General features: G+C 40.1%; 1 protein-coding gene across 10 annotated transcripts in view; it reads right to left on the bottom strand.

The window, feature by feature from the left end:
- SLC7A11 (solute carrier family 7 member 11) overlaps window positions 1-17133 on the bottom strand; it is a 272050-nt gene that overhangs the window by 29866 nt on the left and 225051 nt on the right. For 9 of the 10 annotated variants that reach the window (XM_051768142.1, XM_051768147.1, XM_051768143.1 and 6 more), the window contains 3 exons: window positions 14355-14480; window positions 12169-12268; window positions 8815-8859 (listed from right to left, as the gene is read on the bottom strand). In XM_051768142.1, coding sequence (XP_051624102.1) covers window positions 8815-8859; window positions 12169-12268; window positions 14355-14480 — 271 coding nt within the window. The remainder of the gene's footprint in view (window positions 1-8814; window positions 8860-12168; window positions 12269-14354; window positions 14481-17133) is intronic. The other variant, XM_051768146.1, reaches the window with a different exon arrangement.

The raw sequence follows: 17133 nt of genomic DNA, 5'->3' as shown, positions 1-17133 counted from the left end.
AGAAACTACAGGGTTTCTTTAGTATACCCTCAAAGCTTAGTTAAGAAATCTGCATTTCCTAGTCCTGAATATTTCTGGGGCCATCAGCTTGACTTTTATGTGAGTAGGAGCATTTCATACAAGGAATATAAATGTTAGAACAGGTAATTATACAAGTGACCTTGCCTTGCTTCATTCGATAGTGAATTATTAGTCTTCTCAGCTGCAATTTTATAAGACATCCTTATTGTCCTAATTAATGATCAAGGTACATCTTCGAAATCTTTACAGACACTATAGATTACATCAGTCTCTTTTCTAATTTACACATATTGACTGGCATATCAGTTTAAGCCCTGTCACAGGTAGCTCTTCACAACAGTCAATTTCTAAACAGAACATCACTTTTTTTCCCTTAACATTAAAATAGAAAGATAATAAAGTGAAAACAGGAGATAGAAAGACTGGGAGGCAGCCGAACCAATTCAAATGCTAAACTGGTGTTTAGAAAGCAGCTTCCAATGACAAAGATACTGGTGTCTGAAAACTGCACCCGAGGGTCATCTCTTGTCTCTCTCATGGTGCAGAATTGAACCAGAGGACTCGGCACTGATATAAACACAAAAACCACCCATGGGGTAGGAGAAAATTAAAAAAGGCAACTGCACAAGGGAGAAGGAAAAAGAAATAATAATATGTGATGAATGTGTGTCACATACAAATTCCTGTAGATTGTATCCACTAAGTCAGTCCCTAACTAAATGCGTAAGTAAAACATGCAGCCTCTGGAAAGCAGTAAGCACACACAGCAGCTGCCTCTGACTCTGCAAAGGTAAGGAGAAGGAATAGTGCCCAATGAAATCTGCAGCCCTTTTGTTCTCCCTGTGCAGAAGCCTTTGGTCTCTGTGATCCCTATTCCAGATGACAGGTGAATTCATGCAGTGAGTCATCTTCCCAGCCCCTCTGTTGTCTGCATCTATTGCTCTGGTGAATTCAGAGCACTGCTCAGACACAAAGTGCCTCTGTCAAAGACGAGGTAGGGGATTTCGGTTTGCAGAGTGTCTTTCTGCATATATCTGGATCACTCCAGTCTCAAGCTGCTGTGCTTTCCAGCTGTGCTCTCTCTGTTTCCTCTCTCTTGTGACACAGAACTGCTGTTGAGCAGGACCCACTGCACTTGTGGAGCAAGGGACATCCAGGTGTGGTAGGAGGAATCTGTGTTCAACAGCCAAGAGTGACAAAAACAACAGAAGGACTGAATCTGCACCCTCAGTTAATTATGAGATATTACATATGGTAGCTACAATGTTGGAACTCTTAAAAATTGCAGGGCCAAAGAAAAGTCTGCACTGCAGGAGTACAGGATAATCCACATTATTAAATCCAAAAATCCAGTTTGATATAATTGACGTTAGCAAAAAAAAAAAAAAAAAAAAGCAACAAATTACTTGGGTTTTAACTTGGGTTAGCATTTTCAATTCCATTCTGACCCCTTTCCCATTTTAACTCAAGCTGCTAACACAGTTTCTGTTCTTTGCTCCATCTGGTTGGAGATATTTTATTGATTCAATGACCTTCACCAAATCCTATCACAGACAAACTCCAATTATGGCTCACAAGCAAGTGGCACCCCTTGAATTGTCTGCATGTCTCACATGTGGCTCACTTAAATGTATCATTTCTTGGCACAACCAACAGATTGTCAAGATTAGGGCATTTATGGCACATCTTATGGTGGATGGGATGGAGAGTGATGAGAGAATACGTTGGAGCCAGAACTCAGGAGTGTTCAAGGCCAGGTTGCATGGGGCCCTGAGCAGCCTGGTCTAGGGGAATGTGTTCCTGCTTGTGATACAGGGTCAAAACTAGATGATCTTTTATGTCTCTTCAAACCCAAACCATTCTATGACTCTATTTTTAGTGTTTCTCCTCTCTCCACCACTACCTGCTCCACCTCCCTAGTTTTGCAACAGATTTTGAATCCAAGCTGCCTCAAACCACCACCAAAGATTAGCTGAGATCAGGTGCAAAATTAAGTAATAATTACTTTTTCTTACTAGCAAGTTGTATTTATGAAGCATATCATGTCATTGATAACACCTTGTATTGCCTCCCACATAATGTTTTGTCAGTCTGAAGTTATACCCATGGTCTTCAAGCGACACAGTTTGGGAAACCCCTGCATACCAAACTATAGGACAATTAAAATCTCCCAAACTAGGAGTGAAAAGAGACTATAAATAAAGGCAAAGCAACTCAGAACATTCATGTCCCATTCACAAGAGAATTTCCAACTTCCATCAAGAACTAAAAAAAAAATAAAAGAAGTTTATGAAGGGGAAAAAAGTAGTTCCCATGCTGAGATTTCAGAAATCTGAACCCATCAAAAAACATGCATCCAAGACTGAAATATTTACTTTCAGAAATTAATTATTAGCCATTTCAAAAAAAAAAGGAATGAATGAGCTGAAGATGTGAGACATGCAAACAGCAAGGAGTTAATAAAGTCAGTGAGAGAGCAAAAGTAAAGTTCATTTTATCAAGAACAGTTTCATGCTGGTGAGTCAGCTCCCCTGAGCTAGTAATTGTCTATTTGTCCCTCTCAAACACACACAAATACTACGGAATTATATTCTTAATTAAATGCTTTTCATACATTTTACAAATAGCAAACCCCATACTTGCTTTTGCGTAAGTACATTTGAGCAAGTAAATTACTTTGTTTTCTTTACTTGGCAGATTCACCTCCCCATTAAAGGATTTTATAGATTTGAAAACATGATTTTATCCCTTACACAGGGCACAAATAAACCATAGAAAGTGATGCTGAATTCACCAGTGTTTGGACACCTCATCTGAGATACTTCACAGATAACTGAGGAAATTTAGGCAGATTGTTATGCTGTTGAGATACAGTAAAATTTAGAAGGAATAAGACTTCTTAAAGCAACATAAAAATACCTGGGAGGAAGCTAATTAGAATATCATCATTTTATGATGAAGAATAAGTATTCAAATACAAAAATAACCCAAGACACAAATAATATATGGAGGGAAAACTCACTCAATTCACTTGACTCTCACTTAACTGACCTGGCTTTCCCTTTAAGGTAATCTGATGAATTCACATGAGCAAATGGGCTTTGAAAAATACTGGAAAGATTAGCATTTGTTTCATTTGATTATCTTCAGATAAAATATCAAAATGTAATCCTGTAACTTCTGCACTGAATATTTGGCACTGTAGGCTGACATGAAGAAAATGAATTGGAGTCAAATGTATCTTTTATGAATAAGTGCAGTATAATAAGGCAAGAAAGATTTCAAACTCAAGGCAGATAAACCTTTCTAGTGCCTAAGATTACTGATATCAATATTAATATTCCTCTTCAGAGTAAATCTTGTCATTAAATTATAAAATAACAAAAAAAAAAAAAAAAAAGAAAGAAGCAAAGAGGCAGAAATGGCAAAGGTTTGCATTCTCTCAATTAACACTGAAAATATTTTTTTCTGTTTTTTGATTACTGAGAATCTGACCCCAAATGAGAGGGTAGATTGGCAGTGAGTGACAGTGCAATTCATGTTTCTGATGGATTTTGGAAGGGGGCTGCAGTCTAATGCAAAGTGCCAAAAATCAGATGGCTACAAGAAAAAAGGGAGCTGGAAGAGTTGTAGCATCATAGTCACCATTCCCCTCCCATCCATCTGCATGTCTATAATGCTTAGATATCCTGAAAGAAACACTTCTAATACCACATTTCTCTCACTCAGTCCTCATAGATGCAAAGTGGACTTTAAACTATAATTAGAACAAATGGGTGGTACACATTAATTAGAAATGACATTCACATTATTTAAAACCAATATAAAAGCAGATTACATAAAACATTTTGATATCCTGATTTTACAAAATGTCTGACGACATCAAGACTTGGTGACCTGCCATACATTTACTGTTTCTCAGTTCCTTAGAAAAGAAGGAATTAATGAAGTGAGAAGAACACTGGAAAAATCTAATAGACAAACTGACTAATCTCAGACCCCAAGGTCATAGCAAAGCAATTAATTTCTTGGCTTTTCAACAGCCCAAGACATGATTTATCAATCTGAGACCAGACTTATAAACACTATACATCTCAATAATATGTTCTTTGCACTGTGTAAATTTTTAAACAATGATAGATTGCCTGGGCTGGACCCAAGTTATTTTACAAACAGAAATAGAATATTTGCAAATGAAATGGTTCAATAACAGGGGAGAAAAAATGGAAAAAATAGAGTAAAAAGAAAGGATTATGCCAAAGAGCAGCTATACTTAACTGCAACTGCAAAGTAATCTGTGCAGTAAAATGTTTTCAGAATCCACATCCTTTGAAAGTTTATCATTTTGTACCACTGACACTGAAGACCACTAAATGAAAAATATTTCCTAAGTTCAACAACACTAACAGAAACTTACACTGCCAAAGAAATAATGTGATTGAGCTAAACAAGGGCTGCAAATTAATACCTCTCTCTAGTTGCTCACTCAATCACAGACTGCCTTGAAATCATTAAGGAATTTGAGTCTTAGTTTCCTTCCCCTTAAAGTGAAATTATTTTTTATCTCTCTTCCAACAAGAGCCTAATCTTCATACCTTGAAGTGTTCAGGCTGATCATCTGCTCATAGTGAGAATGCAGCACTATTTCTTTAAAGTTGGATTCTCTTTGGCCAGCATCTGACACAATCTAGCCCTGGCTCTGACAAAGCTCTGAAGATGTTGCTGTAATACGAAAACACTCTTCTGCTATTTTCTCATCTGGAGACAGTCAAAATTCTTCACTAGTTAGAGCACTGATCCTGGTCTCTGCTCAGCCTGGGAAGGGAGGAGGGAAGTGCTGTTTGGGCATGAGCTGCTTTTAGGGTCTTGATTGAAAAAACTTGGGTCTGTTTCTTGAGAGAACATAGTGGGTGCTCAAGAATACAGATGAGCTCAAAGACTATGTATAAGAAATGAGTTTGAAAGTTCAACACGCTTGATTTCCTGTCCTCTAAATTTACTGCTCCAGACAACACGGCTCCTGTCAATTTTCAGGTGACAAATTCTCTCTCAGAGACCCAGCTGTTCCTTCATTCACTTATTATTTAGACAATACAGTAAGATCTCAGTTTGTATAGGGCTGATCCTTATGATGCAAGAAAATCAAAAAGATCAAAGGTGCACGTGATATGGCTGCACAAGTTTCTTTAGGTGAAGTGCTGCTCCAAGGATTATTTAGTTATTTCATTTCAAACAACAACTCCTATTGAGCCAGCACGCATATGCAAAGCATAGTTTTCCAAAAAAGCAAAAGAAATTTCTTGTTACCCATCAGTGTTGTTCCACATATTCTTGATAATAAAATTATTAGAGGTTCTTTTAAAAAATTGAACATTAAAGCAGTGAACACTGCAACCACAGCTCCCTGTAAAATAAACATTAACTTCATGTTGCTTCAGGTCCTACTAATGCTGCAGGAGGGGAGCACTTGAACAAAGAGGAATAAAGAAACGAGTTCAGGCTTAAAAATGAGACATCAAAAGGGGGTTTAGCAGGAGACGGAAACAGCTATTTTTACATCTTATGATAATGGGGTTATAATAATGTCTTTATACAAAAGAAGGAACTGTGGCATTTCCAAAGTGAGAATTCAACACTACTTCCAAAACTCTGTTCAGAAAGTTATGGCATTCACTTTCAGATTTTTTTTTTAAAAGACTTTCTATTCTCCCTTCTATAATTTAAAGGGTGCTTCCTCCCCGCTTGGCTCATTTCCAGTGTCTCTGTGCCAGCTCTCTCTCTCTAGGGTTTCATATCGCCATCCCAGTGCCTCAGGCCCGTGGCATTCATCCTACTTATAGACCCAAGTCTGCAATTTATTGCACCCAGGACAGGCTGCTGCACCTCCACAGACTCCCACAGCCTCCATAGCCCCTTCTGCCCCTACAAACAGCCACTCTGTTGGAGCATAAAGGGGGCTGTCAGCTGGGCAAGGGCACAAGCATTCCCCCTTCCCTGCCCCTCTTCTGCGTTCCCAATGTACGCCAGCAGGTTTTCCTGGTGCAGTACACCACAGGAAGAAATGCAATTCCTAGCTGGAAAACTTTAATGTCTAAAAGTAGATTATTTCAGGATATATTCTAGGGCCCAGTTCCACGGAATCATAGAATGATTTGGGTTGGAAGGGACCTTAAAGACCATCTAGTTCCAATATCCCTGCCACGGGCAGGGATACCTTCCGCTAGACCAGGTTGTGCAAAGCCCTAACCCCACTCTCTGCTAGAGCATTCCTGCCTTCCTTCTGCTGTCAACTGTGCTGTCCTCCCCACAACTCTGCTACATTCACTGCAGGTTTGAAGCAGGCTGGTTGACACGGGGATGGAGCTGATCATTCATCTCAGTTACTTCCAAAGCTGCCACACACCTGGAAATACAGAGCTGTGACTGATCCTCAGTCAAATATTTGCTTTGGCAGGTGCAGGGCAGAAGACGTCACCGTGCTCACCTCTGTTGCTGTAAGTAATTTGCATCCCTAACCATTGACAAACACTGCAAATTGCACACCAGGAGCTGTTACAGGCTCTAAGTGGTTCAAGCCTGTACTTCCCTCTTCCCCTTTAAAAACAGCTACATCGTACCTCCACAGCAGTGCTATATGACAGAATCATAGAATGGTTTGGGTTGGAAGGGACCTTGAAGTAGTATTTCCAAGCCCCCTGCCATGTGTAGAGACACCTTCCATTAGACCAGGTTGCTTAGTGCAACCTTTAACACAGCAAGAATGAAAGGAAAGACAGCATTTTAGGTTAAAAAGATAAATTAAAAAAAAAAGCACCTGAGTCCTAATAAATGCCTACGACAGCAGAGTGATTAGTAGCTCACCTCACATTTGTACTGATTTTGGTGGGAGCTGAGAAGTTGCCACTGGGATCAATCCACACTATTCCCTTGCCCTATAGCTTTGGGAACAGCGGTGGAGGAGGCCCCGGCTCAGCAGGACATCTTTCCAACAGAGCCATTCATAGGTGGCAACCAGATAAAAAAACTGTTCCACCTGTCATTTAATCGCTTGTTTCAGATTAAGGGAGTCCAGAATCCCCATTTACAGGTGGTGCAGAGACCTCTGCCAGCACAGCCTGTAGCAATCCATTTGCCCTGCTATATCACCTGCCACTTACTTAGCAATGCTTAAAATCTTGATCTTTTCTATTCATATTGTACATTTGTATGGAGATTGTAAATACTGGGCATCTTCCTTATCCTCTCCAAGTGCAACCCCAAGAAGAAGAATGATAAAGGGAAGCTTTAACAGCTTTGTGATAACACTGTACATGTAGCATTGAGCTGGGTTTTTTTCCAGAGCCATCCTGGAATACACCAAACCAGCCAGGTTATGTGGTTTGTCCTCCAGTACTACATCCTCACTAGCAGCACAAATAACTTCAAGAGTAACTTGGAGTAACCTGGAAGCTCTCCTGAGACAGAGGCAGAGAAGACGCAGAGTTGTCTTCCCTCACATCCCAGTTGCAATGAAAAAAAAACAACTTAAAATTGAACCCACACGACTTTTCTTAGCTGTGATACATTATGCTTCAAGGGGTGCTTAGTTTAAAAAGAAGTGTTTTGTCAGAACTGAAGACTAACAAGGAAAAACCCATTTGCACCCATAGGTATCTGTACTAATGATTAGTCATAAATACTAGTGCTGTATTTTCTACCTGCATTTGTCTGGTTTCAGCTTCCAGTCATACAGTCCTCAGTCTACATACCCTGATCATATTAAAGATCCTGCTAACACCCAAGACACCTCAAAGACACTGAAACAGTGGAAATCTGCCAGTTTTCATGCCATCCTCATGTTTTATCATCAATTTCCTTGCAATGAAACAGCACCAGGTTTGGTTCAGACTTTGAAGAAACCAACGAAAAACCTTCTGCATGCTCCCAGTCAATGCTGTTTGGGGTTTTCTTTCTCTACACATCTCGGGTTCATATTATCTGAGTGTACAGTGCTGGGGGTCCTTTTAAACAATAAGTTATTTGGTACCCAGCCAGCTGTCTTATTTTAAAAACCTAAGAAAATTATATTTAGCCATAAATTTTTGATCAAGTAAATTGTTAATTTCCTCAAAGAAAACAAATTTATTTGACAAGGTATATTTTCTGTAATTTTTAGAAAAGGTTAACAGATCTTTTATTACTGTCCCCATGTACCAAAACATACCTACCAAAATAGACAGGACAAATCAAATTCTCCCTAACAGGACAACTTTTCTTTCCATATTTTACAGACAGGTGCTGTGAGATTATTCATCTCTGGTTTGAAACAGACTCCCACTCATATCCCCTGTTCGGTTTAATTGGATCGGATGCTGTGCTATGTGTATTCAAGATCCCGCATCTCTGAGACATCTAAAACAAGTAGAACTAAGTATTTGATTAATATTTAAACACAGCAAAACTGACAAATATTGCAGCAGATAAGTTTCTTGGGCAAGATTTCCCTGACAGGATACCAGTAACTTCCACTGAAAGGAACCACTGATAGTTACTTGTATCCTGAGGGGGAGAACGGGAGCCCTGGAGATCTACTTAGTTTGCTGCTTTCTGTGCACATAAAAGCAGAATACATAACAAGGTCACAACAGACCAAAACCAGTAAATCTTCAAGCAGGTGCAATTCAAATAGATACCAGATCTGCTGGAAAGCAAGAAGCTTGACCAGCATGCAGAATTTCTAAAGATCACTACTTTTATAACATTTTAAATTTTATGACTGTTTTTCAAAAGTCAAGCAAAACGTTAGGTACATACTTTTCAGGGTTTTCCACTTCTTCAGTAACAAAATTGAGGTAAAACCTAGAAAAGAATTATAAAACATATTATAAGGACTTGGTAGATTTTTATTCTATATTTCTTTCACAAAGAATCAGGAAGATGCTTTTAGTTAAGCACAGCTATTAATCACAGTAGACTTTGCAGACCCATATTTGGATTACAGAGAGTGTGAGATTTAACCTTCCTTCATCCTCACACTCAGGAAGGGAATTTTCAGAAAAGACAGCAAAGCACAAAAAAAAAAAGACAAAAGCTATGTAAAGTTAGTGTGGAACTAAATTATTTTCTTTCCCTTGACATTCTAGGCAGATTATGGTTTACCCTAATTCCATACACACACAGAGACACACACACATGCACTCTCAAGCCTCATATTCCACTTGTTGTAGCCTTTACTATTTCAAGTTATATTGGCGAAAAGTCTCATCAGAGTATTCAGCAAGGACTTCTTAACAATGAAAATAAACAAAACCCTGGAAGAAACCCTTCTGAAACAAGAACTTTGACACTAGTTTGCTGTATAGAATCACAAACCCAGGCTGCTAACCCTGCATGCTCTTGCACAACCTCTCCAGCACAGGTTGCACTCCAGTTGTATTCCAGCAGCACTCAAGAGACAGCTCTGCATGGGAATTCACAGGAACTACTCACCGGGCACAGCCCTGCATACAAAGCAAACATAAGCCTCAAGGTCACTGAACCCTCTGTTCTGCATTTATTAGCACTAGGTCTGTGCATCGCTGGATCACAGTTGCGCCTGGCTTGGAGACAGGCACAAAGTCAGATCCTGGCTAATTAAACAGGGCAGTCAATACAGTGCTTATGCTGGCTTTGTGCTCTTGTACAGAAAGACAAATGATACCTGAGCCAACAGTGCTACAGTGAACAAACAAACAGTAACTGATCTGGCAGAAAGCTTTGCTCCATCACAAGTCTCGGAGCAGAGCTGGGTTAGTGGAATGAGTTAGCGCTGGCTCACGGTTTTTAAAAAACGTGATTTTGTGACTGAGCATGAAATTCTGTAAAACCAGAGTTGCCACCTTATACAACAACCTCAGTACTTGTTTTTAAACTTTCTAGTGCACAAAGCACAAAAGAAGAGGTTGGGATACTTCAAAAGAGAGATGGCTTCTGACAAGTAAGATGTTCAGCTACTTCTCTCTGGTCTTTGTCCTGCTTCTAGACAGAAGTGATTTTGATCAGGAACTGTAGTGAAAGGACAAAGAGTAATGGGTTCAAACTGAAAGAGGGGAAATTTAGAATAGAAACATGGAAAGAAAATCTTCACAGTGAAGGTGGTGAGGCACTGGAACAGGTTGCCCAGAGAAGTTGTGGATACCCCATCCTTGGCAATGTTCAAGGCCAGACTGGATGGGGCTTTGAGCAACCTGGTCTAGTGGGAAGGGCAGGGGGTGGGACTAGATGATCTTTAAGGACCCTTCCAACCCAAACCATCCTGTGATTTTACGATTCTGTGACAGCCCAGCATCAGTCCTTTTACTGATGAAAAGACATGTTGCCTTGCATTCCTTTCTTCACTTGTCCTTTTTCACCCAGCATTTTATATACCCAACAGTCTACGCTTGTTCTTGGCAGGATGAATCCACAAATAGAAGAGATACTGCCTTTGTTTTCTTCTTCAAAGCTGTATCATTAAAAGCTAATAGTCTTGTAAGCTATGCATAAAATTCTGCCTGCATCCTGGGACATGCCACCAACACTTGCAACACTCCTTCACATTCAGCTTATCGTATTGATTTAGCCCCATGAAACTGATAGTGCAAGGGTATTGACACTCCACTTAATGGTCTGCTCCTCTGTGCTCCAAGGCAATCAATTTGAGCTGGTGACAAAGACAAATAGGCAGCTGGGAAGAACCACTAGCCAAATTAGGTCTTTTTCCTGCTAATTTCTTTTATAAGTGGCAAATAAGGACCTTGAAATGAAAGTCAGAAGGTATAAAGCAAAAAAAGAAAGATTATTTTTATTGCAGAAGTTTGGACCGTTATGTGGAAAATGGAAAGAAATGGGAAAGAAACATCAAAAATACTATTATTCTGTTGCAACATTCTACAGCTATCAAACTCTGAATAATATTAAAGAGCTTTTAAAATTGCTTTCATATAAAAAGCATACACTTAGGTTAATATTTTAAATGTGAGAAACCATCACATGCACAGATATGAGAGGACAGAGGCGGTTATAGGGGAGAGAGGGAAGAAACTAGAGATTGTCCGCATAATAAATTCCATTTCTTTGAGGCTTCAAAATGACAGGCTCTTTTCTTACATATCTATGCCAGATAAAGGCTTTGGACTCTCTTGGGTTTCCTCCCCTGCTGCCATTTAATATATAAAGTTCTGATCATACTTCAGTGTGCATGTTTATAATCCTCCTGCAACCAGGGAGTTACAGAGGGGCAGAGAACTCCAATGCTCGGCCCATTGTCCCTCCGAATTAAATAAATAAACCCCTTATCTTTCAGCCCTCTCCTTTTGTGTTGAGGTAAAGAACTTGGCTGCCTGTGAGGCTATGGAAAGCAAAGGGAAGACCTGCAGACAAAGCTATCTCAAAATAAGCCCACTCTGTGCATTGTAGTCTCCTTTTTTCCCCCCACACTGCTGCTGTAAAAGCCCTTTGGCACTGCACAATGTGGAGCCCTCACAGGCATGAATAAATTGTAAAGGTAGATTCGAAGAGCAGCAGCACCTTTCAAACCAGCTGCTGTGTACTTTGCTGGGGAAAGAGAGAAATAACTTGAAAGTTCTGAACAGGATACCTGAAGGCGGATTCTCATGCCTTTGCTCACAGTCAATCACACTTGACTTCTGTGGAAGCCAGTTGCACTTTTTGTCGAGTGAGGTCCAATTCTCTCAGAGCAAGAAGCATAAGAATCTATTTTTTTACCCTGTTTTTTGGTCCACACTGATCTTATCATAGTTTGCTTCTTATTCTTCAAATACAGCTTTTACAAAGCAAAGCTAAGGGCCACACAACTTTGTAACAGAATCATAGATTTGTTTTTCATGTAATTACTGACTTGTTCAACAAAACTTAAATCTTCATTATCCCTTTTATCTAAATACTTAATGAAAATTTAATTTTGTGGTCTGATTTTTTTGTGTTCAGTGCATGTTTATCTGAAGGAGAAGGAAAATCTTTCTTTTATAGAGCTGCTTGCAGAATAATCACTGAGCATCTGGAACAGTGGTGAGAACTACCCTTAAAAAGATGTAGAATGTGCTACTCGCTTCATATAAATAAATGTCTTTCTTAGAGCACATTAGTATTGGTTTTCAGGACAAACACTTATAAGTTTCATCCACTTACCAGCCTGAATAGGCATACATTCCTGAATAAAAAGCAAGTGGTAGTCCCAAAACACTGGCATCATTCCCCGCAAAGGCATTTTTAAAGTGCTGTGTTTCTCCTGCAACATCAACAAAAAGAATATTGAAAAATAAGCTCTTTGGTCACCTACTACTTTAAACAAATAAATATATCACACCATGGAACATTTAATCACCCTACAGTTCACTGACATCAAGTTCTGCCCTTGACCTTAACTTCTGACCCAACCCTTGCCATCACAATCTGACAGCAACTGTAAAAGGCTTGTGCTGTCCGTAGCCATGCAATAGCAGAATTTGACCTATTAGTTTGTTTCAGAGCATTCTGAGCTTGATGACATTCACTACTCTGTCATTTCCAGCAATGACTTACATCAACATGAAAGAGCAGAACAAGCTCTGTAGTTTTTGATGTGGAAAATTTCGCTTGTTCAACATTTTAATCAGAAGTAACTTTGCTGACATTTCATTTAGAAACAACATTTATAGGATAAATAAACCCAAAATATTAAACATTTCTGCTGCTGAAAAACAAAGTTAGTTACTCCCTATCACATAATAGTTAATACTGTATTAATATTTCATCAAGTAAGAATTACCTGTATATGTCATACATATACATATATACAAATGCAAAAACGTAAGACTCATGCTATGCTCTTAATCATTTGCAAGTTGTTTTATGGTTTGTAAGATGTCCCTACAATATCCCAAATTTTCTGGGTAGCAATGATCCTCCACAGAGATGGAGCAGGAAGAAGCCGAATTCATTCAGACCAGCAATGGGTCAGATCCTCTACCCTTTGCTCTGTTTTTTCTGAGCTCTCAGTCAGAATTTCCCACTGAAACAGAGACTTTTTGGTTAAGGGAAAAGCTGCGGCCACAGAAAGGTCCCAGTGGAGAATCAGGGACACTATCTGTGCTACTTCAGGGCATCCAACCGCAAACAAACCTGGGCCTGACCTGCTCCAAAGGAAAAGTGGAGTGGATGGGAACGGAGAGAAATTCTGCCCATTTCATGTGTAATGTGCAATGGGAAATGGTGTTGCAACTGCCAGAGAGTAAGTGGAAAACAAGAAAACAAAAACAGTGAACCAGCAGAATGCTACACAGGAAAACCTTTATTTCAGAGTCTTTATTAACCACAGCTGTCTGTCCCTGAGTAATGGAGCTCACTGCACAGACCAACGCTGTGCTGTTCACTCAGATGGGTTTGTGAGTCATCAGAGAGGAGCATCCCCAGGGACAGAGCCAACAACTGTGACAGTTTTTGTTAGATAAAATCTGCCACCAATTCATTAAAGAGTGCTCCCTATTCTGCCCCTCTGTACTGAGTGGCTGCTTGTGCTCTGTGTAGTTGTTGTAAGGAGAGTGAGCTGGGGCTTGTCACCATGTCACACCAACTGTGGAGAGAGCTGTAATGCAAAAGTCTCTGCAGGTAGCTGAGCATCTGTCAGCGAAAAGAGTGCCTTTATAAGGGTATGTAGTGACAGGAAAAGGGGGAATGGCTTTAAACTGTAAAAGGGCAGGTTTAAAACAGATATTAGGAAGAAATTCTTCTCTGTGAGGGTCATGAGGTACTGGACCAGCTTGTCCAGAGAAGCAGTGGATGTCCTGGAAGTGTTCAAGGCCAGGTTGGATGGGGCTTTGAGAAACCTGGTCTAGCAGAAGGTATCTCCGCCGATGGAAGGGGGTTAGGTGGTCTTTAAGGTCCCTTCCAACCCAAATCATTCTATGACTGTGTGATTCTGTGAAATCAGAGACCTTCTCCCACAACATGCCCTGTACCATGACTAGGGACCAGCACAATCAAAGGAGACATTCTGCTTGGACTAGGCACGTATGTCCATCTGTCATTAAAACCCATCCAGCCCCTTTCACAAAGTTCATGCCAAAGGCAAATTACAGAGAAGAACAGTCCATTTGCTCAATTGAGAGTGAGTCTGATTGAAATGAACTCATTGGCATGCTGAAGGAAACACCAGTTCACCCCAGTGTAGTTCCACTTCTAATCAATTACATGACAGAGCAGAGCCTCAGTTAAGCAAGCACAGACTAATTAAGAGACTTTGCTGCTACAAGCATTATTTGGCGGAGGCAGGTGGGGAAAGACTGAGGAGGGTAAAGATAAAAGCTCTTTAAAAGCATTTACTTTTCATTTCATACCTTTAATTAGCTGGATAACTCCAGGGACTATAATTATCAGAATTGCTACAAGCTTGCAAAAGGTAAGGAACATCTGAATGCGGGCACTCCAGCTGACACTTGTGCTATTCAGGACCATCACCAGCGCTGTGAGGGGAAAACGAAAAGTCAGAAAGAAATAATTGTCACAAAACTCTTTGCCAGCAGAGAGGTCACATACCCAATAGATCCTGATGCATTAAAGGAAATACACCCCAATAACCTTCTCCTGTCATCCTCCTACTTCTCCCATTCCACTTCAACGTGCCGCATGAAAGGCTTGAGCTGAGCCCCTCCACCTGACCCACTGCGTGGCCCGTCCCTCTGTCCCTTCTCTGCCTGGCTCCCTTCACACCAAATTACAGCTTCATTGACCCAGAACTGTCAACTTCTGGTAGACAATGGGCCGGTAGGACCCTGCCTTGGATGAAAGAAATTAATTGCCCAATACCTGTCACTCCAGATTTCTTTGTCCGTGCTGGTTTGAGTAGAGATTTGCATTTTTCACAAAACAGTAATAATTAATAATAATATTAAGTTTTCTCAGCCTTCTTTAGACCCGGCATAAATTTGTCACTTGCTACCTTATTTACCTCTGCTCTTCTTTTCCACACTTTCTCCTCCCTTTTTGCTGTACTACCAGAGATGCAGGAGGGCCAGAGTGCACATGATGTGCCCATCATTGTCGGGAATTGATGAAGAAATAGAGACCTTTTCCTTCTTGAAAACAAAGCCCAGGTCTGCACCTCACCAGCATGTGGAGAGATAAGTGAGAAGGGTTTTTACATCCTGCCTGTGTCATCAGCTTGTGTCTCCTTCTGGGTCAGGAACAGCATCTTCTTGCATTTACTACAGCACTGACTGGCAGGAAGATGGTAGGTCTTATCATTTGAGGGCCAGTTATTCTAGTTTATTTAAACAATTGCCCTGACAAAACACAGTCAATAAATTTTACCTAAAGAATGTAAAATGAGAGCCGTTTCACTAGATAAAAAGCCCCTTTCCCCCTCTGCTTCAGGGAAAGGGAAACGTAGTCAAGCCTGTTCACTCATCATCTCTTTCTTGCCGTCGTATGGAGCTAATGAAGTAGCTCCTCATCTCAATCCTCCCCTACTTCAAGCTCTCTCAAGAGCACAAGTTTGTCTGTATCATCAGCCACATCACACATCTCGGGATGCATAAAAGCACAAGCTGCTACTTTGTATGAGCTGTCATTGTAGATCTGGCACACTACAGGCTTTCTGGAAGCAAACCCCACTGATTTATCCCAAGTCTTTTATACACTTTCTGTTTACTGGCAAAGCTAAAACTATATCATAAAAAAATCTTCTCAGTTTAAACTTAAAATAGTTTTGGTCCAATGGAAAAGGGAGAAAATTCCAAGTAATCCAGATACGAATGTATTTTTTGGATATTTTTAATAAAATAAAACTTCCAGGAAAGAAAAAAAAAGGTTTTTTCTGGAAGTTTTATTTCAGAAAAAGAGAGTCCCACTCTCAAACGAAGAACTTGCAAGCCAACATAAACTCACAACATCATTTAGCATGATATTTTCCACAAAATAAAGATCTTTAAGATCAAAATCTTTAATCAGTTCTGTATCTCACCAGATACAGATTTCTTGGCCAGAAGGTGAAGTCCAGGCATGGACCAGACACAAGGAAATGTCAAGGAGGAGTTTTTTGTGTAAGAGTATCTGCAATCTGATATCCAGCTTACTTGGAGTTCTGACTGCAGCAATCAGTCTGTTACCTTACACAGGTCAGAGCAGGTAACATGAGCATCCAGCCCTCAGAGAGACCTCCTCCAGGCTTTCTAACACATTGGTTTCACCTTCCTGATACACATATGAGAATGCCACAGGATGGTGAACCAGTAGGAACAGTAATGTCAACTCATAGGGAAACTCATAACCTTTTTTGCTGGCCAGCCACATACAGATCACAAACATCAAATCTGTGTAAGAGCTACACTGGTTTGAAAGAAAAAGAAGCCTGTGAGCAGTTTGTGTTAAAATCTCTTCCATCTCCAACTATGAGTTCAAGTCAGTCAAACATTTCATCTGAAGCTTTCTAATCAGATGGTGAAAGCAAAAGGGACACTGCAAGGACCTTCATTAACCAGGAAACTGAAGGGATGCTACACCTGCAGTCGGCCTTGGGCACATGCTGTTAGTTAGAATGGTTTGGGTTGGAAGGGATCATAGAGATCATGTAGTTCCAAGCCCTATGCCATGAGCAAGGACACCTTTCACTAGATCAGGTTGCTCAGAGCTCCATCCAACCTGGCCCTGAACACTTCCAGGGATGAGTCAGCCACAACTCTGGGCAACATGCACCAGTATTTATGACTACCCTCATCATAAAAATTTCTTCCTAATATCTAATCTAAACCTGCCCTTTTTCAGTTTGAAAACCATCTCCCTTTGTCCTATCACTAAAACTCCCTTGATGCAAATGTCCTTAGATGGTCCTCCACAGGACTAAGTCCCTTGCAGAGCTAGAGGACTGTACTAGTATCAGTTCAGGTTGCAGGGCTGACACTTAAGTGCGTAGAATATTTGAGACCAGTTTTATATTTTTTTGGAATTTCATCTTATTGTACCTATTATGGTATAAGAATTTACAGTCTTCTACATAAATATATATAGAAATATAATACATAAATATAATATATTAATTTTATTATATACTATGATTAATAATTTTAGTATTCTATAATATTTAGTCTTAAGGTTCTACGTGCATAACAGCTGTCTAGA

Source organism: Manacus candei, unplaced genomic scaffold, assembly GCF_025592945.1.
Source record: "Manacus candei isolate 608988 ecotype Guabito, Panama unplaced genomic scaffold, ASM2559294v1 h1tg000092l, whole genome shotgun sequence".
Classification (NCBI taxonomy): Eukaryota; Metazoa; Chordata; class Aves; order Passeriformes; family Pipridae; genus Manacus; species Manacus candei.
The sequence above is the reverse complement of the archived record's forward strand: the minus strand, read 5'-3'. Positions and strand labels throughout refer to the sequence as shown.